At 39.7% G+C, this 23,886-nt stretch overlaps 1 protein-coding gene across 9 annotated transcripts in view; it reads left to right on the forward strand.

Annotated features, from left to right (window-relative positions):
* ANO5 (anoctamin 5) overlaps positions 1 to 23,886 on the forward strand; it is a 599,368-nt gene that overhangs the window by 510,542 nt on the left and 64,940 nt on the right. For all 9 annotated transcript variants that reach the window (XM_053720371.1, XM_053720372.1, XM_053720374.1 and 6 more), the window contains one exon: positions 6,213 to 6,418. In XM_053720371.1, coding sequence (XP_053576346.1) covers positions 6,213 to 6,418 — 206 coding nt within the window. The remainder of the gene's footprint in view (positions 1 to 6,212; positions 6,419 to 23,886) is intronic.

Consider the following 23,886-nt stretch of genomic DNA (forward strand, 5'->3'; position numbering starts at 1 on the left):
TCCCACAAGTAAGGATGACGCCGTGGACCGGACACACCGTTGGAGAAAGTAATTTATCAGGTAAACATAAATTCTGTTTTTGCCATTCTAGCACGCAGAGCCTTATGGTTAAAGTCTTGGTCTGCAGATGTGTCCTCTAAATCCAAACTTTTGTCTATTCCTTTCAAGGGGAAGACTCTATTCGGGCCTGACTTGAAAGAGATTATTTTTGACATTACAGGAGGTAAGGGCCATCTCCTACCTCAGGATAAAACTTCTAAGCAGAGGGGTAGACAGAGTAATTTTCGTTCTTTTTGAAATTTCAAGGGAGTCCCCTCCTCCTCTTCCACTAAACAGGAAGGAAGGGAGACCCAACCAGGCTTGGAATAAGGGTAAACAACCCAAAAAGCCTGCTGCTGCTCCCAAGACAGCATGAAGGGGCGGCCCCCGATCCGGGACCGGATCTATTAGGGGCAGACTTTCTCTCTTTGTCCAGGCTTGGATAAGAGACGTTCAGGATCCCTGGACACTAGATATCATGTCCCAGGGGTATCAGCTGGAGTTAAAAAATTCCCTCCCAAGGGGAAGGTTTCTTCTTTCACGATTGTCTGTAGACCAGATAAAAAGAGAGGCGTTCTTATGTTGTGTAAAAGACCTCTCCATTATGGGAGTAATTCGCCCCGTTCCAATACAGGGGCAGAGGTTTTACTCAAATCTTTTTGTGGTTCCCAAAAAAGAGGGAACGTTCAGACCCATTTTAGATCTCAAGAGTCTAAACAAGTTTCTCAGAGTCCCGTCCTTAAAGATGGAGACGATTCAGACAATTCTTCCATTGTTCCAGGAGGGTCAATATATGACTACCGTGGACTTAAAGGATGCATATCTTCACATTCCTATCCACAGAGATCATTACCAGTTTCTAAGGTTTGCCTTCATGGACAAACATTTTCAGTTTGTGGCTCTTCCTTTTGGGCTGGCCACGGCACCCAGGATCTTCACAAAGGTTCTAGGGTCTCTGCTGGCGGTTCTCAGGCCGCAGGGCATTTCAGTGGCACCTTACCTGGACGATATTCTGATCCAGGCGTCGTCATATCAACTGACAAAATCTCATACAGACATGGTTCTGTCTTTTCTAAGGACTCACGGGTGGAAGGTGAACCTGGAGAAGAGTTCACTAATCCCACAGACAAGGGTTCCTTTCCTGAGAACTCTGATAGACTCTATGTCCATGAAAATCTTCTTGACGGAAGTCAGAAAATTAAAGATTCTGAACACATGCTGATCCCTTCAGTCCAATCCTTGGCCATCAGTGGCTCAGTGCATGGAGGTAATTGGATTGATGGTGGCGGCAATGAACATCATTCCGTTTGCTTGTTTTCATCTCAGACCTCTACAACTGAGCATGCTCAGACAGTGGAATGGAGATTATGCAAATTTGTCTCCTCAGATAAATCTGGATCAGGAGACAAGAGACTCTCTTCTTTGGTGGTTGTCGCCAGATCATCTGTCTCAAGGGACGTGCTTCCGCAGACCCTCATGGGTGATAGTGACAACAGACGCCAGTTTACTAGGATGGGGCGCAGTCTGGAATTCCCGGAAGGCTCAGGGTGTGTGGACTCGGTCAGAGTCTCTACTTCCAATCAATATTCTGAAATTGAGAGCAATATTCAACGCGCTTCAGACTTGGCCTCAGTTGGCTTCGGGCCAAATTCATCTAATTCCAGTCGGACAACATCACGACTGTGGCATACATCAATCATCAGGGAGGAAAAAGGAGTTCCTTAGCGATGACAGAAGTATCCAAGATAATTCGGTGGGCGGAGGCTCACTCTTGTTATCTGTCAGCAATCTACATCCCAGGAGTGGACAAGTGGGAGGCGGATTTTTTGAGCAGACAGACGTTTCATCCTGGGGAATGGGAACTCCATCCGGAGGTCTTTGCCACCCTGATTCTCAAGTGGGGCAGACCGGAATTGGATCTGATGGCGTCTCGTCAGAATGCCAAGCTCCCGAGATACGGATCCAGGTCCAGGGATCCTCAGGCCGAACTGATAGATAAAGAGTAGAGAGAGGGCGCCACAATAGCGTGATACCGTCTGGAATGCAGGTACAGATAAAAGTAAGTATTATGCTTACCAAATAGTGTGGCAGTGTGCTGTGACCAGTGCAAAAGAGCAGGCTAGCACTTATCAGTGGCTAGTACACTGTGGAAGCCAAGCTCCAAAGGCTTTGGAGCTTGGCTTCCACAGTGTACTAGCCACTGATAAGTGCTAGCCTGCTCTTTTGCACTGGTCACCGCACAGTGCCACACTATTTGGTAAACATAATACTTTTATCTGTACCTGCATTCCAGACGGTATCACGCTATTGTGGCGCCCTCTCTCTACTCTTTATTTTAACAGTTGTTCCACACTCTCTGGGATCAAGAGGAGCAGCCTGACTCACCCTACCTTATTAGGAGGATACCTTTTATCTCTTCAATTTACCACCAGCTTATGGAAATTAAACAGGACTAATACGGTAGATTTGATCTATATTTAAAGTGTATTACCTTGTTTTATATTGAATATTGTTTTTCTTTTTTAAACATCAGCGCTCTTTTATATCCCTTCATTGGGATATGTCCATTTTTTCGAACTGATAGATGCCTTGGCAGTGCCTTGGTCGTTCAACCTAGCTTATGTGTTTCCATCGTTTGCTCTCCTTCCCCGAGTGATTGCTCGGATCAAACAGGAGAGGGCTTCAGTGATTCTCATCGCTCCTGCGTGGCCTTGCAGGACTTGGTATGCCGGTCTGGTGGACATGTCCTCTTTGCCACCGTGGAAGCTTCCATTGAGGCAGGACCTTCTCATTCAGGGGCCTTTCCATCATCCAAATCTAGTTTCTCTGCAGCTGACTGCTTGGAGATTGAACGCTTGATTTTATCTAAGCGAGGGTTCTCTGATTCGGTCATTGATACCTTGATTCAGGCACATAAGCCTGTTACTAGAAAGATTTACCATAAGATATGGCGTAAATATCTTTATTGGTGCAAATCCAAGGGCTACTCATGGAGTAGGGTTTGGATTCCCAGGATTTTATCTTTTCTCTAAGATGGTTTGGAGAAAGGGTTGTTGTCAGCAAGTTCCTTAAAGGGGATGATTTCTGCTTTTTCTATTTTGCTACATAAATGTGTGGCAGATGTTCCAGATGTTCAATCTTTTTGTCAGGCTCTGACTAGAATCAAGCCTGTGTTTAGACCAATTGCTCCTCCTTGGAGTTTGAATTTAGTTCTTAATGTTCTTCAAGGGGTTCCGTTTGAACCTATGCATTTCATAGATATTAAGTTATTATCTTGGAAAGTTTTATTTTTGGTTGCTATTTCTTCTGCTCGCAGAGTTTCTGAGCTTTCGGCATTACAATGTGATTCTCCTTATCTTATTTTCCATGCAGATAAGGTAGTGTTGCGTTCCAACCCTGGTTTTCTTCCTAAGGTTGTTTCTAATAAGAATATTAATCAGGAAATTGTTGTTCCTTCTTTGTCATAATCCTTCTTCTAAGAAGGAGCGACTGTTACATAATTTGGACGTGGTTCGTGCCTTGAAGTTTTACTTGCAGGCGACTAAAGATTTTCGTCAATCATCTTCATTATTTGTTGTTTTTTTCTGGAAAACGTAGGGGTCAGAAAGCTACGGCTACCTCTCTTTCTTTTTGGTTGAAGAGTATCATCCGGTTGGCATATGAGTCTGCTGGACAGTAACCTCCTAAAAGAATTACGGCTCATTTCACTAGAGCTGTGGCTTCCTCATGGGCATTTAAAAACGATGCTTCTGTTGAACAGATTTGCAAGGCTGCAACTTGGTCTTCTCTTCACATTTTTTCCAAATTTGATACTTTTGCCTCGTCCGAGGCTGTTTTTGGGAGAAAGGTTCTTCAAGCAGTGGTGCCTTCCGTTTAGGTTCCTGTCTTGTCCCTCCCTTTCATCCGTGTCCTATAGCTTTGGTATTGTATCCCATAAGTAAGGATGAAATCTGTGGACTCGTCATATCTTGTAAAAGAAAAGGAAATTTATGCTTACCTGATAAATTTATTTTTTTTACGATATGACGAGTCCACGGCCCACCCTGTCATTTTCATAGACAGGTCATTATTTTTGTTAAACTTCAGTCACCTCTGCACCTTGGCTTTTCCTTTCTCTTCCTAACTTCGGTCGAATGACTGGAGTGGGAGGGAAGGGAGGAGCTATATATACAGCTCTGCTGTGGTGCTCTTTGCCTCCTCCTGCTGACCAGGAGGCGTAATCCCATAAGTAAGGATGAAATCCGTGGACTCGTCATAGCGAGTATTGCATTGAGCAATGATACTTTTTTATTGGACTAACTATACATTTTAAAAGTAGACAAGCTTTCGGACGGGCATTACCCCGTCCTCAGACAAAATAGTGTACTTACTAGGGGTGGGCAAATGTGTTTATATTCAAATTCAAATGTTAGAACGAATGTTATTGTTGAAATTCGATTTACATAATAGAATATTGATAAGAACGAATATTCTTAAAAATTCGATTTTCGAATGTTATTTACAGTTTTCGAATGTCACTTTCGAATTCGAATGTCACTTATGATTTCGAGTATTACATTTATAAAACACAATTGTAGACTAGAAACACTATTTCGAATTCGAATGTCACATTTGAATCGAATATCACATTCGAATTTGAATATTACATTTATAAAACACAGTATTAGACTAGAAATACTATTTTGAAATCGAATATCACATTCGAATTTGAATATTACATTTAAAAAACACAGTATTAGACTAGAAATACTATTTCAAATTCAAATGTAGCATTCGAATATCACATTTATTAAACACAGTTTTAGACTAGAAATACTATTTCGAATTTGAATGTCACATTCAAATTCGAATATTGCATTTCGAAATTGAATGAATAGATAGCTAAACATTCTATTATTCGAACAAATATTTTCGAATTTTATTGAAAAATTCAAAAACGAAAATTCAAAAATAGAATGTTAGAATGTTATATAAACATTCGAAATTCGAACTAACGAATGTATCAAAATTTGTTTTGAATTTTAAGAAACATTTGACCATCCCTAGTACTTACCCCCTTTATAACAAGATATTACCCCAGTGACTAACCTCGTCAGAGGGTAATCCACTTTGAACTGTGTATCATATGAGTGTTGTGGAGGCTGAGCTGGTTATCACCAGACATACTATTGTTGTGTCATTTCGTTTTTGAGCTTAACAACTCTGGAGTTTTAATAACTGGATAATTTAACTGGAATTTTTAGCATTTTTTAAACCATAATTGGTTTTTAACTATACCAACTACTAAGTATAGTCTCATCGGTTCTTAATTGGGTACAAAGTACTTCATCTTTAACACAGTGGGGATATAACATCCCAACCAAGCATATTATATACCTCACACTGATGTGGATTCACCAGGTGAGCACTAATAATCTCACATTGATATAACAAAGTGGTTATCATACTACACTATGCTGCTGTTCTGTATTTTTTTTTTAAACTGCTTTCCATATTCCTCTGACTTATGGCATTACATCTTATACTTGAGAGCACTGTTTAAACACTCCACTGTGTGTGTGTGTGTGTTTGTGTGTATATACATATACATACACACACACACACACAGTATTCCTTTCTTTCTCAGGTCTGAAGCAATACTGACCAATTCAATAGCAGCCCAGGGATAAATACTGTGTGCGCGCGCAAATATATATATATATATACACTGAAAAATATCACTGTTTTACTAGTCAAAGGTCAAAAGCTACTAGCCCAGAGGTAAGTTATTCCACTCATTGTTAAAGATAGGAAAATGTTAAATATCTAAGTGGTCAGCTGCAATTCGGAACCACTGGAAATTTCAAGCCCTGTTCCAGACTACTTAGAAATTGTATGTATATTGCAATATATGCACACACACAGTATTTCTTCCTGGACTGCTTTTAAACCACTAAACAATACACACAAAAAATGCATAGTATTGTCACCTTTAACCTACCTATCTATTTAGGACATAGATAAAGCAAGGTATTGAGTTTATCTAATCTGTTGAAGCTGAGCATAGATGTGCTGTGCTGCAGTTTGCAGATCAAGTCAATGTGAACCCTTAACAGCTAATATCATATTAACCTATTCATTGCTGCCTGTAGCTATTGATCCATCACATTTTTTGCTTTTCTTTCTATTTCTAGTTATTCAGTTTGGATTTATTACATTGTTTGTGGCCTCTTTTCCTCTGGCCCCACTCCTTGCATTGCTGAACAACATCCTGGAGATTAGAGTTGACTCGTGGAAGTTGACCACACAGTTCAGGAGGCCAGTGGCGTCTAAAGCGCACAGCATTGGAGTGTGGCAAGAAATCCTAAATGGCATGGCCATTCTCTCTGTAGTGACAAACGTAAGTGCCATACCTACATGTGACAATGGGATATATTCTGCTAGAGTCAATTCTAGTCATCTCTGAAGAATAAGATGTAAATCAGGAATGAGGAGCACATGGCATGAGTGCTTAAAAGGACAGTCTACACCAAAAATGTTCTTATTTAAAAAGATAGATAATCCTTTTATTACCCATTCACTGTTTTTGCATAACCAACACAGTTATATTAATATACTTTTTACCTCTGTGATTACCTTGTATCTAAGCCTTTGCAGACAGCCTCCTTATCTAAGTACCTTTGACAGACATGCAGTGTAGTCAATCAGTGAAGACTCCTAAATAACTTCACGGGACTGAGCACAATGTTATCTAATATGACACATGTGAACTAGCACAGTCTAACTGTGAAAAACTTTCAAAATGCTCTGAGCTAGGAGGCAGTTTTCAACTGTTTAGAAATCAGTTTGAGCCTAGCTAGGTTTAGCTTTTCAAAAATACCACCAAGGGAACAAAGCAAATTTGATGATAAAAGTGAATTGGAAAGTTGTTTAAAATTGCATGCCCTATCTGAATCATGAAAGTTTTGTTTTGACTTTCTGTCACTTTAAGGTGGCACTCATACCAAACTTGCTGGTACTACACCCCTTGCCTGCCACAACTGCTTGGTTTTATTGGTTATGAATAATATATTTTTCTTGTGACTCTTTGTTAATATATTTGTATACATTTATAAAAAATTATTAAAAACAAAATCATTTTCTTTTAAACTGTAAAGAAAAATGTACTTTTGGCACTTGAAAATACTCTCAAAAAAGTTCACCACCCTTGGCCTAATGAGACAGTGAACATTTTGAGAGGATTACTCTAGTAACTGATTTAGGACTGTTCCTAATTAATCTAATGAGAGCAGATAACCAGTTTTTTTATACAAAGGAAACATTGTACAACATTGTAGAACATATTACTTTATGGAGCTAAAACATTACTTATTTATGCAATATTTAAGCAACTAATATCATTTAAAATATACATCTAAATGTTATTCTCAGGCTAATCGTTGGTTTGAATCATTTAGCATTTATTAGTGTTTTAATGTCCCCTTTTAAGGGACACTAAACACCTAAGACATTTCTGATAACTTGTCATAGAATAACATGGCAGTTAAGTCTAAGCATGTCTAAAACAAATGATCACTTTTGGTAGGTACAATTGTTTTCTTCTATAAGGTACGATGAGTCCACAGATTCATCCTTTACTTGTGGGATATTATCATCCTGCTAACAGGAAGTGGCAAAGAGCACCACAGCAGAGCTATCTATATAGCGCCTCCCTTAACTCCACCCCCCAGTCATTCTCTTTGCCTACTCTAAGTACTAGGAAGGGTAAAGTGAAAGAGGTGATAAAATGTTAGTTTTTATTTTCTTCAAGCAAGAATTTTGTATTTTAAATGGTACCGGTGTGTACTATTTACTCTCAGGCAGCAGGTGGATGAAGACTTCTGCCTGGAGGCTGATGATCTTAGCATTTGTCACTAAGATCCAGAGCAGTTCCCACAGAATGGCTGAGGAGTACAAGAAACTTCAGTGTGAGGAACGTTTTCATGCTATATAGCAGTGAGGTATGTTCAGTCAATTTTTCTGGAGAGACTGTGGTATTTCAGAATGGCTGACAGTATCCCCATGAGGGTAAGGGTAAGCAGTAATCCTAAAAGAAGAGGGGTATTACTAAGCTTGCATATAAAGGGCTCATAAAAAATGGTTGACACTGAGTTTGTATGTTTGTGGGCAAACGTTTATTGAACTGGGAGTGCTGATAATGTTTTTTGGTAGTAACGTTTTTGAGGCTTATTGGAGGGTACACTTGGCTTCTTTTTTGGGTTGAAGAACCCACATGGCTAGTTTCAGACCGCTCTGGTGTGGTTCATTTGGGCTGCAAAACATCGAGTGAGATGGGCGGAGCCTATTTTCGCGCCTCAGTTGCGCACTTGTATTTACAGAGCAAGCAGCAAGCTCCAACTCCAGTGGGCCCTTGTGGAAGTGTTGGGCCAAATTGAAGCTTTAACCCCATTTTTCCAATCCCTGAGGGCAGGTAGGCGCCACAGCAGGGCTGTGGCGAGGTGCAGGGGGTGTTTTTTCCGGATTAGGCCTTACTAATTATCCGTTTTTTCACTATAAAGGGTTAAGTGTTGCTTTCCTTGTGGGGCAAACGTAGCTGCATATTTTGAGTATTCATGCAAAAAATTTAAACGATTTTACTATTTTTAAGCTGTTTTGCAGAACGTGTATGCTTTTTTCTCTTAAAGGCGCAGTACTGTTTTTTAAGATTGTTATTTTTTTCACTAAAATAAAGTTTTTTTCAGGCCTGTTTGTGTCCTTACTAGCATGTTTAACATGTCTGACATTGAGGAAAAATCAGCAAAAACAAATGAGGTGCACAGGCAGCCGGTGGTAAGTTCAAGTTTCTTTATTGCAATTAAAAATCTTTGTCCCTCCAGGGATACAGGATTCTCAAGCTATGTAGTGGATGGAGATAGCTTCACTGCAGTGACTGTCTGATGACATGTTTCGGCAATTAAGCCGTAATCGTAGCTGCAGTCTCAGGTGTGCACCAGTCTTATATACTGGTTCCTGTTACCTGATTGGTTAAAAATGATTAAAACCATACCTGAAGTGAAGCTAGATCCAGCTCTCCTCATATTGAATACAACAGGATAACAATTGTCCCATTTCAAAAGTGTGATAGATACAATCATTTATGAATTCTAAACTTAAACAATCAACTGTATGTAAGAGAATTAAACTAAACAATTATTGGAAATTGGATCCCAATATATGTAATATAATATAATCAAAGTCACATCAATACTTGTTAATAAATCTGAAAACTTGAAGAGGATAGAAAACATTCAAAATACCTCCTTCCAATTTGTCTAATAAATGTGTATATACATTATAAACAAATACAAAATGAAATCAACAAAAGAGAGAATTTTTATCTTAGTGCTAAGAAGCATAAAGCTTGCATATATACCCATATTATTCTTTAATGCATATATATACAAAATGCTTTAATGTGTAAAATTTACAATCTATGCTATACGGATATATAAGGATTTAGAGATATATTTACATAATTCAAATATGGAAACACAGACCCAGGACCAGAAATTTATTCCCAGAAATTTATCAGGTCAAATTCTGAATTTAACCCTTCTGGGACTCTGGTCCTGAGTCTGTGTATCCAAAATACTTCTCTTTTTGCCAGCAACTTCTCCCTGTCACCACCTTGTTTGTTTGTTTTGACCTGTTCTATAATGGTCCATCTAAATGTCTTAATACTTGTATGATGACAGGTTTTAAAATGCTGGACCAGAGGTGTAGTAAGTTTACCATTTTTGATATTTGAGATGTGTTCCCTAATCCTTTCCCTAGTCTCTCTGGTTGTGAGCCCTGTATACTGTATATTGCACTCTATGCAGGTCAATAAATAGATTGCGAACTTTGTTCTGCAATTCAAACAAGAGAAATGTCGAAAGGTCTCTCCAGTTATGCAGCTTCTAAAGCCTTCTCCCTGTTGTAAAAATTCACAGGCAGTACACTGAGCAAAATTACATCTATAGGTGCCTTTAAATGTCATCCAGGATGAGCCTACCTCATCCCTGACTCTAAGCTGTGTAGGAGCAAGTATATTACATAGGCTTACACCACGTCTGAAGGCATATCTGCACCCTTTTGAAACTATCTACCAAGCCATCATCTGCTTTAAGAATATTGAAGTGTTTCTTAACAATATTGCAGATTTGATGGAATTGGTTACTGTATTGGGTGATAAAAGATACCCCCTCAAATTCATTTGCTCTATCTTTAATTTTGTTTTCAAGATAGATATTTCTTGGGTTTGCCCCAATATTCAATCTATGGTAACTGACAAGTCCAGGATGAGCCTACCTCATCCCTGACTCTAAGCTGTGTAGGAGCAAGTATATTACTTAGGCTTACACCACGTCTGAAGGCATAAAGGGGGCATTTGTTTATTGCCATAGTAACCTGTTACTCTAAGTGCCGACACTTATTGACTCTTTTGACATTGAGGAAAGCCAATGTTCAATGTGTTTAGAAGCCATTGTGGAACCCCCACTTAAAATGTGTCCCTCATGCACTGAAAGGGCAATTAATTGCAAAGAACTTATTTTAGCTTATAAAAGTAAGTTGCAGGATGATTCTCAGTCAGAAGGGAATCAGGTTATGCCATCTAATTCTCCTCAAGTGTCACAACCATTAACGCCCGCACAAGCGACGCCAAGTTCTTCTAGTGTGTCTAATTCTTTCACCCTGCAAGATATGGCCACAGCTATGAATACTGCCCTCACAGAGGTATTATCTAAGCTGCCTGGGTTGCAGGGGAAGCGCAGTAGGTCCGGTGTAAGAGTAAATGCTGAGCCCTCTGACGCTTTATTAGCCATCTCCGATGTACCCTCACAATGTTCTGAGTTGGGGGTGAGGGATTTGTTGCCTGAGGGAGAGATTTCTGATTCAGGAAAGATGTTCCCTCAGACAGATTCAGATATGACGGCTTTTAAATTTAAGCTAGAGCACCTCCGCCTGTTGCTCAGGGAGGTTTTAGCGACTCTGGATGATTGTGACCCTATTGTAGTTCCACCAGAGAAATTGTGTAAAATGGATAGATATCTAGAGGTTCCTACTTACACTAATATTTTTCCGGTCCCTAAGAGGATTTCGGACATTGTTACAAAGGAGTGGGATAGACCAGGTATTCCCTTTTCTCCCCCTCCTACCTTTAAGAAAATGTTTCCCATATCAGACACCTTTAGGGATTCGTGGCAGACGGTCCCTAAGGTTGAGGGAGCTATTTCTACCCTGGCTAAGCATACAACTATACCTATTAAGGACAGTTGTGCTTTCAAAGATCCTATGGATAAAAAATTAGAGGGTCTTCTAAAGAAAATATTTATTCATCAGGGTTTTCTTCTGCAACCTATAGCGTGCATTGTTCCTATAACTACTGCAGCTGCATTTTGGTTTGAGGCTCTAGAGGAGGCTCTTCAGGTTGAGACCCGATTAGATGATATTCTGGATAGAATTAGAGCTCTTAAGCTAGCTAATTCTTTCATTACAGATGCCGCTTTTCAAATGGCTAAATTAGCGGCAAAGAATTCAGGTTTTGCTATTCTAGCGCGTAGAGCGTTATGACTTAAGTCCTGGTCTGCTGACGTATCATCAAAATCTAAGCTTTTAACCATCCCTTTCAAGGGTAAGACCCTATTTGGGCCTGAACTGAAAGAGATCATTGCAGACATCACTGGAGGAAAAGGCCATGCCCTTCCTCAGGATAAGACAAAAAAGATGAGGACCAAACAAAATAATTTTCGTTCCTTTCGAAACTTCAAAGGTGGTCCCTCTACCTCTTCCCCTGCCACAAAGCAGGAGGGGAATTTTGCTCAATCCAAGTCAGTCTGGAGACCTAACCAAACTTGGAACAAGGGTAAACAGGCCAAGAAGCCCGCGGCTGCCACCAAGACAGCATGAAGGGGCAGCCCCCAATCCGGGACCGGATCTAGTAGGGGGCAGACTTTCTCTCTTTGCTCAGGCTTGGGCAAGAGACGTTCAGGACTACTGGGCTTTAGAAATTGTGACCCAGGGGTATCTTCTGGATTTCAAAGATTCTCCTCCAAGGGGGAGATTCCATCTTTCTCGATTGTCTGTAAACCAGACAAAAAGAGAGGAGTTCTTATGCTGTGTAGAAGACCTATATACCATGGGAGTAATATGCCCATTTCCAAAATCAGAACAGGGGCAGGGGTTTTACTCCAATCTGTTTGTGGTTCCCGAAAAAGAGGGAACCTTCAGACCAATTTTTGATCTCAAGATCCTAAACAAATTCCTCAGAGTCCCATCCTTTAAGATGGAGACCATTCGGACTATTTTACCAATGATCCAGGAGGGTCAATATATGACCACCGTGGATTTAAAGGATGCGTATCTGCACATCCCTATCCACAAAGATCATCACCAGTTCCTCAGGTTCGCCTTTCTGGACAAGCATTACCAGTTTGTGGCTCTTTCCTTCGGGTTGGCCACAGCTCCCAGAATTTTCACAAAGGTGCTAGGGTCCCTTCTGGCGGTCTTAAGGCCGCGGGGCATAGCAGTGGCGCCTTATCGAGGCGATATCTTAATTCAGGCGTCAACTTACCAACTAGCCAAATCTCATACGGACATCGTGTTGGCTTTTCTAAGATCTCACGGGTGGAAGGTGAACGTAAAAAAAGAGTTCACTTATTCCCCTCACAAGAGTTCCATTCCTGGGAACTCTGATAGATTCGGTCGACATGAAAAATTTTCTGACGGAGGTCAGGAAATCAAAGATTTTAACCACCTGCCGAGCTCTTCATTCCATTCCTTGGCCGTCCGTGGCTCAGTGTATGGAGGTAATCTGACTAATGGTAGCGGCAATGGACACAGTTCCGTTTGCTCGCTTGCTTCTCAGACCACTGCAACTATTCATGCTCAATCAGTGGAATGGGGATTATGCAAATTTATCTCCTCAGATAAATCTGGATTAGGAGACCAGAGACTCTCTTCTTTGGTGGTTGTCACAGGATCATCTGTCCCAGGGAATGTGTTTCCGCAGGCCAGCATGGGTCATAGTGACGACGGACGCCAGCCTATTGGGCTGGAGTGCAGTCTGGATTTCCTTGAAAGCACAGGGTATGTGGACTCAGTAGGAGGCTCTCCTCCCGATAAATATTCTAGCTTTGGCCAGATTTATAAGATTCAAGTCGGACAATATCACGACTGTAGCATATATCAATCATCGGGGGGGAACAAAGAGTTCTCTAGCGATGATAGAGGTTTCCAAAATAATTTGATGGGCAGAGGCTCACTCTTGCCATATATCAGCAATCTATATCCCAGGAGTGGAGAACTGGGAAGCGGATTTTCTAAGTCGTCAGACTTTTCATCCGGGGGAGTGGGAACTTCATGCGGAGGTGTTTGCACAATTGATTCATCAATGCGGCCCACCAGAATTGGATATGATGGCATCTCGTCAGAAAGCCAAACTTCCTTGTTACGGGTCCAGTTCAAGGGATCCTCAAGCAGTACTGATAGATGCTCTAGCAGTACCTTGGTCATTCAACCTGGCTTATGTTTTTCCACCATTTCCTCTCCTTCCTCGTCTGATTTCCAGAATCAAACAGGAGAGAGCTTCGGGGATTTTGATAGCACCTGCGTGGCCACGCAGGACTTGGTATGAAGATCTGGTGGACATGTCATCTCTACCACCGTAGACTCTGCCACTGAGACAGGACCTTCTCGTTCAAGGTCCGTTCCAGCATCCAAATCTAGTTTCTCTGTGGCTGACTGCTTGGAGATTGAACGCTTAATTCTATAGATACCTTGATTCAGGCTCGAAAGCCTGTCACTAGGAAAATTTATCATAAGATATGGCGTAAATATCTTTATTGGTGCAAATCCAAAGGCTACTCATGGAATAAGATCAGGATTCCTAGGATTTTGTCCTTTCTCCAAGAAGGATTGGAGAAGGGGTTATCAGCTAGTTCCTTAAAGGGACAGATATCTGCTTTGTCAATTTTACTGCACAAGCGTCTGGCAGATATTCCAGACGTTCAGTCGTTCTGTCAGGCTTTAGTTAGAATCAAGCCTGTGTTTAAACCTGTTGCTCCGCCATGGAGTTTGAATTTAGTTCTTAAAGTTCTTCAAGGGGTTCCGTTTGAACCTATGCATTCCATAGATATTAAGCTTCTATCTTGGAAAGTTCTGTTTTTAGTTGCTATCTCTTCGGCTCGAAGAGTTTCTGAACTATCTGCATTGCAATGCGACTCGCCTTATCTTGATTTCCATTCTGATAAGGTGGTTTTGCGTACCAAACCTGGATTCCTTCCTAAGGTTGTTACTAATAAGAATATTAATCAGGAAATTGTTGTCCCTTCCCTGTGTCCTAATCCTTCCTCTAAGAAGGAGCGTCTGTTTCACAACTTGGACGTGGTTCGTGCTTTGAAGTTTTACTTGCAAGCGACCAAAGATTTCCGTCAAACATCTACTCTGTTTGTTGTCTATTCTGGAAAGTGTAGAGGTCAAAAAGCTACGGCTACCTCTCTTTCTTTTTGGCTGAAAAGCATCATCCGTTTGGCATACGAGACTGCTGGACAGCAGCCTCCTGAAAGAATTACAGCTCACTCTACTAGAGCGGTGGCTTCCACATGGGCTTTTAAAAATGATGCTTCTGTTGAATAGATTTGTAAGGCTGCGACTTGGTCTTCACTTCATACCTTTTCCAAATTTTACAAATTTGATACTTTTGCTTCTTCGGAGGCTATTTTTGAGAGAAAAGTTCTTCAAGCAGTGGTGCCCTGTGTTCAGGCCTCTGTCTTGTCCCTCCCGTTCATCCGTGTCCTATAGCTTTGGTATTGTATCCCACAAGTAAAGGATGAATCCGTGGACTTGTCGTACCTTATAGAAGAAAAATAAATTTCTGCTTACCTGATAAATTGATTTCTTCTATGGTACGACGAGTCCACGGCCCGCCCTGTCATTTTAAAACAGATTATATTTTTTTGATTCAAAACTTCAGTCACCTCTGCACCTTTTAGTTTCTCCTTTTTCTTCCTGTACCTTCGGTCGAATGACTGGGGGGTGGAGCTAAGGGAGGAGCTATATAGACAGCTCTGCTGTGGTGCTCTTTGCCACTTCCTGTTATCAGGAGGATAATATCCCACAAGTAAAGGATGAATCCGTGGACTCGTCGTACCATAGAAAAAAATCAATTTATCAGGTAAGCATAAATTTATTTTTTCAATAGCCAAAGTCACTGACCACTTGCCTCAGCCCGGCATGAGACTGGATATGATAAGGCTACCCAGAGTTATAGAAACATAGCATTTGAAAGTAGACAAGAACTAAAAGTTTCCCTAAGTTACATGCACAGTATAAACATACTTATTTCTTAGAATAGCCTTATGTGTATCCCAGGCATTTTTAAAATTATTTTACGGTCCTTGTGTTTACTATGAATCAACCACGCTTTCGGTAGGAAACTGCTTTCTCACATTTCTTACTAAAAGGGACATGAAACAGAATTTTTCTTTAGTGATTCAGACAGATCATACAATTATCAAATTTGTTTTATTCTCATGGTATTCTTTGTTGAAGAGATATCTAGATAGGTAGCATGCACAATCATACAGAAAGAGAAGTGCTCTATCAAGAATAAAAAACAACTCAGCAGCTTGTTCTATGGCAATTCACCACCTGGGAGCAGCCTCTTTTAGCCCAGTTGTGCTTTTCGTTTTTGGAAGATTGCTTCTCTTTCTGTATGTATTTGTATTATGACCCTGGGGGAATTGTCCCTAAGGGTGAGGGGGAAACCAGATGTGGACTCCTTGCCCCATGTGCTTAGACTCAGGATATGGCTGTACCTTACTGACAATGCCCAAAGGAGTTTAAGCAAGGGGAATGGCAATAACAGATGATTGTTACAGAGGATAATCGCCTGGTATCTTGTGTCTGAACTGACCTTGCTAGGCGGCATCAGACTGATATATTTAAGGAAAATTCTAGTCTGTAAACAGCACAATTGGGCTCCCAGGTGGTACCAGGCAATAAAAACAAGCTACTGAGCTCTTCATTACTGGCAAATTGCTTCTCTTTCTATAGGTAGCAAGCACTTATCTGGAGCTCTATATGGCAGGACTGCCATCTTGTACTTTTGCAAATGTATAACATTCATGCATAACTGCTGCCATATAGTGCTGTAGACATGTGCACACGCCTGACTTTACCTGTCTGCTTTTCAACAAAGAGTACAAAGAGAGAGAAGAAAAGTTGATAAGAAAATTAGTTATAGTAAACGTTGCTTAAAAATGAATGCTCTATATAAATCATTTCCCTTTAAGAAAATGACCCCTTGTTTTTGGTATTCCTTTTTCTTTCCTATGGCATGGAGAGTCCACGAAAAATTCTAATTGCTAGTGGGATATTCACTCCTGGCCACCAGGAGGAGGCAAATAGCACCACAGCAGAGCTGTTAAGTATCATTTTGATACTTTTGCCTCAGCTGAGACTTCTTTTGGGAAAAAAAAGTTCTTCAAGCGGTGGTGCCTTCAGTTTAGGTCTGCCTGTCTTGTTCTCTCTCCCTATTCATTCTGTGTCCTCTAGCTTGGGTATTGGTTCCCACTAGTAATTATAAGGTTTTGTGGACTCTCCATGCCATAGGAAAGAAAACAGAATTTATGCTTACCTGCTAAATTTATTTCCGGGTATGGAGAGTCCACGACCCACCCTTATTCAATTAAGACGGCAGATTTTTTTTCTAGTCCTCGGGCACCCCTCTATCCTTGTGTTATCTTCTCTTTCCGTTTCCCTTTGGCCGAATGACTGGAGGTTATGGGTAAGGGAAGGGACACTGAACTCAATTTTTTTTCTTTCGTGATTCAGATAGAGCATGCAAATTTTAAGCAACTTTCTAATTTACTCCTATTATCAATTTTTCTTCGTTCTCTTGCTATCTTTATTTGAAAGAATTAATCTAAGGTGTTTTTTTTTTTGGGTTCAGAACTCTGGACAGCACTTTTATATTGGTAGATAAATGTATCCACCAATCAGCAAGAACAACCCAGGTTGTTCACCAAAAATGGGCCGGCATCTAAACTTACATTATTGCATTTCAAATAAAGTTACCAAGAGAATGAAGAAAAATTGATAATAGGAGTAAATTAGAAAGTTGGTTAAAATTTCATGCTCTATCTGAATCGCGAAAGTAAAAAATTGGGTTCAGTGTCCCTTTAACAGCTCTGCTGGGGTGCTCTTTGCCTCCTCCTACTGGCCAGGAGTGAATATCCCACTAGTAATTAAAATGTGTTGTGGACTCTCCATGCCTGGAAATAATTTATCAGGTAAGCATAAATATTGTTTTTTTATGTTAGGTAAGTAAGCACTTGTTTCTCTCAGTTTTTTGCTGGAGGTAATTAGAAGATATGTAACAGGTTTATCTTAGCCTTGAGAATTCTGCAGTCTGCATTTCCTTCTCTTAGAATTAATTAAAAAATCCTCAATTTTCAGAGCTAAATTACATAGAAAGGGGACAAAATCAGTGAAAAAGTATATTATTATTATTATATTATTATACTTTATTTATGAAGCGCCAACATATTCCACAGCGCTGTCCATGGATACAATTAATTTAAATAAAACAATATAAGACTTGTAAGAGACAGGACAAAATTTACAAACATAAAGGAGGGATTTAGGGCCCTATTCCTGTGGAAATTTTCAATCTTACAAAGTTGTTTTGCTAAGCTAGAGTAAACATTTTATATTAAAATCTCAAGGTGCTTACTGTCCTTTTGAAAGCAAGGTGTAGTATAAGGACTTCTGAGAAGTGGTCTAAAGAGGAAACTAATTTTGTTTGACCCCTGTAAAATATTGTAAATTTGCAACAACAACAAAAATGAATTTCTTTCATGTAATTAGCAAGAGTCCATGAGCTAGTGACGTATGGGATATACATTCCTACCAGGAGGGGCAAAGTTTCCCAAACCTTAAAATGCCTATAAATACACCCCTCACCACACCCACAATTCAGTTTTTACAAACTTTGCCTCCGATGGAGGTGGTGAAGTAAGTTTGTGCTAGATTCTACGTTGATATGCGCTCCGCAGCAAGTTGGAGCCCGGTTTTCCTCTCAGCGTGCAGTGAATGTCAGAGGGATGTGAGGAGAGTATTGCCTATTTGAATGCAGTGATCTCCTTCTAAGGGGTCTATTTCATAGGTTCTCTGTTATCGGTCGTAGAGATTCATCTCTTACCTCCCTTTTCAGATCGACGATATACTCTTATATATACCATTACCTCTGCTGATTCTCGTTTCAGTACTGGTTTGGCTATCTGCTATATGTAGATGAGTGTCCTGGGGTAAGTAAGTCTTATTTTCTGTGACACTCCTAGCTATGGTTGGGCACTTTGTTTATAAAGTTCTAAATATATGTATTCAAACATTTATTTGCCTTGACTCAGAATGTTCAACTTTCCTTATTTTTCAGACAGTCAGTTTCATATTTGGGATAATGCATTTTAATTTAACATTTTTTACCTTAAAATTTGACTTTTTCCCTGTGGGCTGTTAGGCTCGCGGGGGCTGAAAATGCTTCATTTTATTGCGTCATTTTTGGCGCTGACTTTTTTGGCGCAAAAATTCTATTTCCGTTTCCGGCGTCATACGTGTCGCCGGAAGTTGCGTCATTCTTTGACGTTATTTTGCGCCAAAAATGTCGGCGTTCCGGATGTGGCGTCATTTTTGGCGCCAAAAAGCATTTAGGCGCCAAATAATGTGGGCGTCTTATTTGGCGCGAAAAAATATGGGCGTCACTTTTGTCTCCACATTATTTAAGTCTCATTTTTTATTGCTTCTGGTTGCTAGAAGCTTGTTCTTTGGCATTTTTTCCCATTCCTGAAACTGTCATTTAAGGAATTTGATCAATTTTGCTTTATATGTTGTTTTTTTCTTTTACATATTGCAAGATGTTCCACGTTGCAACTGAGTCAGAAGATACTTCAGGAAAATCACTGCACAATGCTGGAGCTACCAAGCTAAGTGTATCTGCTATAAACTTTTGGTATCTGTTTCTCCAGCTGTTATTTGTATTGCATGTCATGTCAAACTTATTAATGCAGATAAAATTTCCTTTAGTACTGTTACATTACCTGTTGCTGTTCCGTCAACATCTAATTTTCAGAGTGTTCCTGATAACATAAGAGATTTTATTTTTTAAATCCATTAAGAAGGCTATGTCTGTTATTTTTCCTTCTAGTATACATAAAAGTCTTTTAAAACTTCTCTTTTTTTCAGATGAATTTTTAAATGAACATCATCATTCTGATAATGGTTCTTCTGGTTCTGAGGTTTCTGTCTCAGAGGTTGATGCTGATAAATCTTTGTATTTGTTCAAGATGGAATTTATTTGTTCTTTACTTAAAGAAGTGTTATTTGCATTAGAAATAGAGGATTCTGGTCCTCTTGATACTAAATGTAAACGTTTAAATAAGGTTTTTAAATCTCCTGTAGTTATTCCAGAAGTGTTTTATCTCCCTGATGCTATTTCTGAAGTAATTTCCAGGGAATGGAATAATTTGGGTAATTTATTTACTCCTTCTAGACGTTTAAGCAAATTATATCCTGTGCCATCTGACAGATTAGAGTTTTTTGGGACAAAAATCCCTAAGGTTATGGGGCTGTCTCTACTCCTGCTAATGTACTACTATTCCTACGGCAGATAGTACTTCATTTAAGGATCCTTTAGATAGGAAAATTGATTCCTTTCTAAGAAAAGCTTACTTATGTTCAGGTAATCTTCTTAGACCTGCTATATTTTTAGCGGATGTTGCTGCAGCTTCAACTTTTTGGTTAGAAGCTTTAGCGCAACAAGTAACAGATCATAATTTTATAGCATTATTTTTATTCTATAACATGCTAATAATTTTATTGGTGATACCATCTTTTGATATCATTAGAGTTGATGTCAGGTATATGTCTCTAGCTATTTTAGCTAGAATAGCTTTATGGATTAAACTTGGAATGCTGACATGTCTTCTAAGTCAACTTTGCTTTCCCTTTCTTTCCAGGGTAAATAATCATTTTCGTTCCTTTCCTCACAAGGAACAAAAGCCTGATCCTTCATCCTCAGGAGCGGTATCAGTTTGGAAACTATTTCCAGTTTGGAATATATCCAAGCCTTATAGAAACCTATAGCCAGCTCCTAAGTACCTATGAAGGTGCGGCCCTTATTCCAGCTCAGCTGGTATGGGGCAGATTACGTTTTCTTCAAAGAAATTTGGATCAATTCCGTTCTTAATCTCTGGTTTCAGAAACATTGTTTCAGAAAGGTACAGAATTGGCTTCAAGTTAAGGCCTCCTGCTAAGAGATTCTTTTCTTTCCCGTGTCCCAGTTAACACAGCAAAGGCTCAGCATTTCTGAAATGTGTTTCAGATCTAGAGTTGGCTGGAGTATTTATGCCAGTTCCAGTTCTGGAACAGGGGCTGGGATCTTATTTTATCTCTTCATTGTACCAAAGAAGGTCAATTCCTTCAGACCAGTTCCGGATCTATCATTATTGAATCATTATGTTAGGATACCAACATTCAAGATGGTTACTGTAGGACTATCCTGCCTTTTGTTTAGCAAGGGCATTATATGTCTACAATAGATTTACAGGATGTGTATCTGCATATTCCGATTCATCCAGATCACTTTTAGTGTCTGAGATTCTCTTTTTAGACAAGCATTACCAGTTTTGTGGCTCTACCGTTTGGCTTAGCCTCAGTTCCAAGAATTTTTTTCAAAGGTTCTCAGTGCCCTTCTTTCTGTAATCAGAGAATAGGGTTTTGGTATTTCCTTATTTGGACGATATCTTGGTATTTGCTCAGTCTTCTCATTTTCGAAGAATCTTATACGAATCGACTTGTGTTGTTTCTTCAAGTTCATGGTTGGAGGATCAATTTACCAATCAGTTCATTGATTCCTCAGACAAGGGTAACCTTTTTAGGTTTCTAGATAAATTCAGTGTCTATGACTCTGTCCTTGTCAGACAAGAGAAGTTTAACATTGATATCAGCTTGTCAAAACCTTCAGTCACAATCATTCCCTTTGGTAGCCTTATGCATGGAAATGTTGGGTCTTAGGACTGCCGCATCCGATGCGATCTCCTTTGCTCGTTTTCACATGCGACCTCTTCAGCTCTGTATGCTGAACCAATGGTGCAGGGATTACTCAAAGATATCTCAATTAATATCTTTAAACCGATTTTACAACACTCTCTGACATGGTGGACAGATCACCATCGTTTAGTTCAGGGGGCTTCTTTGTTCTTCCGACCTGGACTATAATCTCAACAGATGCAAGTCTTACAGGTTGGGGAGCTGTGTGGGGGTATCTGACGGCACAAGGGGTTTGGGAATCTCAGGAGGTGAGATTTCCGATCAATATTTTGGAACTCCGTGCAATTTTCAGAGCTCTTCAGTCTTGGCCTCTTCTGAAGAGAGAGTTGTTCATTTGTTTTCAGATAGACAATGTCACAACTGTGGCATACATCAATCATCAAGGAGGGACTCACAGTCCTCTGGCTATGAAAGAAGTATCTCGAATTTTGGTTTGGGCGGAATCCAGCTCCTGTCTAATCTCTGCGGTTCATATCCCAGGTATGGACAATTGGAAAGCGGATTATCTCAGTCGTCAAACGTTGCATCCGGGCGAATGGTCTCTTCACCCAGAGGTATTTCTTCAGATTGTTCAAATGTAGGAACTTCCAGAAATAGATCTGATGGCTTCTCATCTAAACAAGAAACTTCCCAGGTATCTGTCCAGATCCCGGGATCCTCAGGCGGAGGCAGTGGATGCATTATCACTTCCTTGGAAGTATCATCCTCCCTATATCTTTCCGCCTCTAGTTCTTCTTCCAAGAGTAACCTCCAAGATTCTGAAGGAATGCTCGTTTGTTCTGCTGGTAGCTCCGGCATGGCCTTACAGGTTTTGGTATGCGGATCTTGTCCGGATGGCCTCTTGCCAACCGTGGACTCTTCCGTTAAGACCAGACCTTTTGTCTCAAGGTCCTTTTTTTCCATCAGGATCTGAAATCCTTAAATTTAAAGGTATGGCGATTGAACGCTTGATTCTTGGTCAAAGAGGTTTCTCTGACTCTGTGATTAATACTATGTTACAGGCTCGTACATCTGTATCCAGAGAGATATATTATAGAGTCTGGAAGACTTATATTTCTTGGTGTCTTTCTCATCATTTTTCTTGGCATTCTTTTAGAATACCGAGAATATTACAGTATTCTTCAGGATGGTTTAGATAAGGGTTTGTCCGCAAGTTCCTTGAAAGGTCAAATCTCTGCTCTTTCTGTTCTTTTTCACAGAAAGATTGCTATTCTTCCTGATATTCATTGTTTTGTACAAGCTTTGGTTCGTATAAAGCCTGTCATTAAGTCAATTTCTCCTCCTTGGAGTTTGAATTTGGTTCTGGGGGCTCTTCAAACTCCTCCATTTGAACCTATGCATTCATTGGATATTAAATTACTTTCTTGGAAAGTTTTTTGTTCCTTTTGGCCATCTCTTCTGCCAGAAGAGTTTCTGAATTATCTGCTCTTTCTTGTGAGTCTCCTTTTCTGATTTTTCATCAGGATAAGGCGGTGTTGCGAACTTCTTTTGAATTTTTACCTAAAGTTGTGAATTCCAACAACATTAGTAGAGAAATTGTGGTTCCTTCATTATGTCCTAATCCTAAGAATTCTAAGGAGAAATCGTTGCATTCTTTGGATGTTGTTAGAGCTTTGAAATATTATGTTGAAGCTACGAAATCTTTTCGTAAGACTTCTAGTCTATTTGTTATTTTTTCCGGTTCTAGAAAAGGCCAGAAAGCTTCTGCCATTTCTTTGGCATCTTGGTTGAAATCTTTAATTCATCTTGCCTATGTTGAGTCGGGTAAAACTCCGCCTCAGAGAATTACAGCTCATTCTACTAGGTCAGTTTCTACTTCCTGGGCGTTTAGGAATGAAGCTTCGGTTGACCAGATCTGCAAAGCAGCGACTTGGTCCTCTTTGCATACTTTTACTAAATTCTACCATTTTGATGTATTTTCTTCTTCTGAAGCAGTTTTTGGTAGAAAAGTACTTCAGGCAGCTGTTTCAGTTTGAATCTTCTGCTTATGTTTTTCATTAAACTTTATTTTGGGTGTGGATTATTTTCAGCAGGAATTGGCTGTCTTTATTTTATCCCTCCCTCTCTAGTGACTCTTGTGTGGAAAGATCCACTTCTTGGGTAGTCATTATCCCATACGTCACTAGCTCATGGACTCTTGCTAATTACATGAAAGAAAACATAATTTATGTAAGAACTTACCTGATAAATTCATTTCTTTCATATTAGCAAGAGTCCATGAGGCCCGCCCTTTTTTTGTGGTGGTTATGATTTTGTATAAAGCACAATTATTCCAATTCCTTATTTTATATGCTTTCGCACTTTTTTCTTATCACCCCACTTCTTGGCTATTCGTTAAACTGAATTGTGGGTGTGGTGAGGGGTGTATTTATAGGCATTTTAAGGTTTGGGAAACTTTGCCCCTCCTGGTAGGAATGTATATCCCATACGTCACTAGCTCATGGACTCTTGCTAATATGAAAGAAATGAATTTATCAGGTAAGTTCTTACATAAATTATGTTTTTCTATTTATATAGAAGGAAACCTAATTTGACATTTGAATATTAACATTTGAATATTTATTCAGTACAAATTTTGGGGATAAATATTTGGATGTAGTGTTCAAATGTTAATCTGTGTTCTATAGAAACATTGAAATGACAGGAGAAAATTAATTTTACAAGTCATTAAGACAGATAGAAATTAAACTTTCATGATTCTGAGTATGAAATTAACAGACATAAATTGTAATTATTTTT

The sequence above is a fragment of the Bombina bombina genome, chromosome 7, assembly GCF_027579735.1.
Source record: "Bombina bombina isolate aBomBom1 chromosome 7, aBomBom1.pri, whole genome shotgun sequence".
In the NCBI taxonomy this organism is placed as follows: domain Eukaryota; kingdom Metazoa; phylum Chordata; class Amphibia; order Anura; family Bombinatoridae; genus Bombina; species Bombina bombina.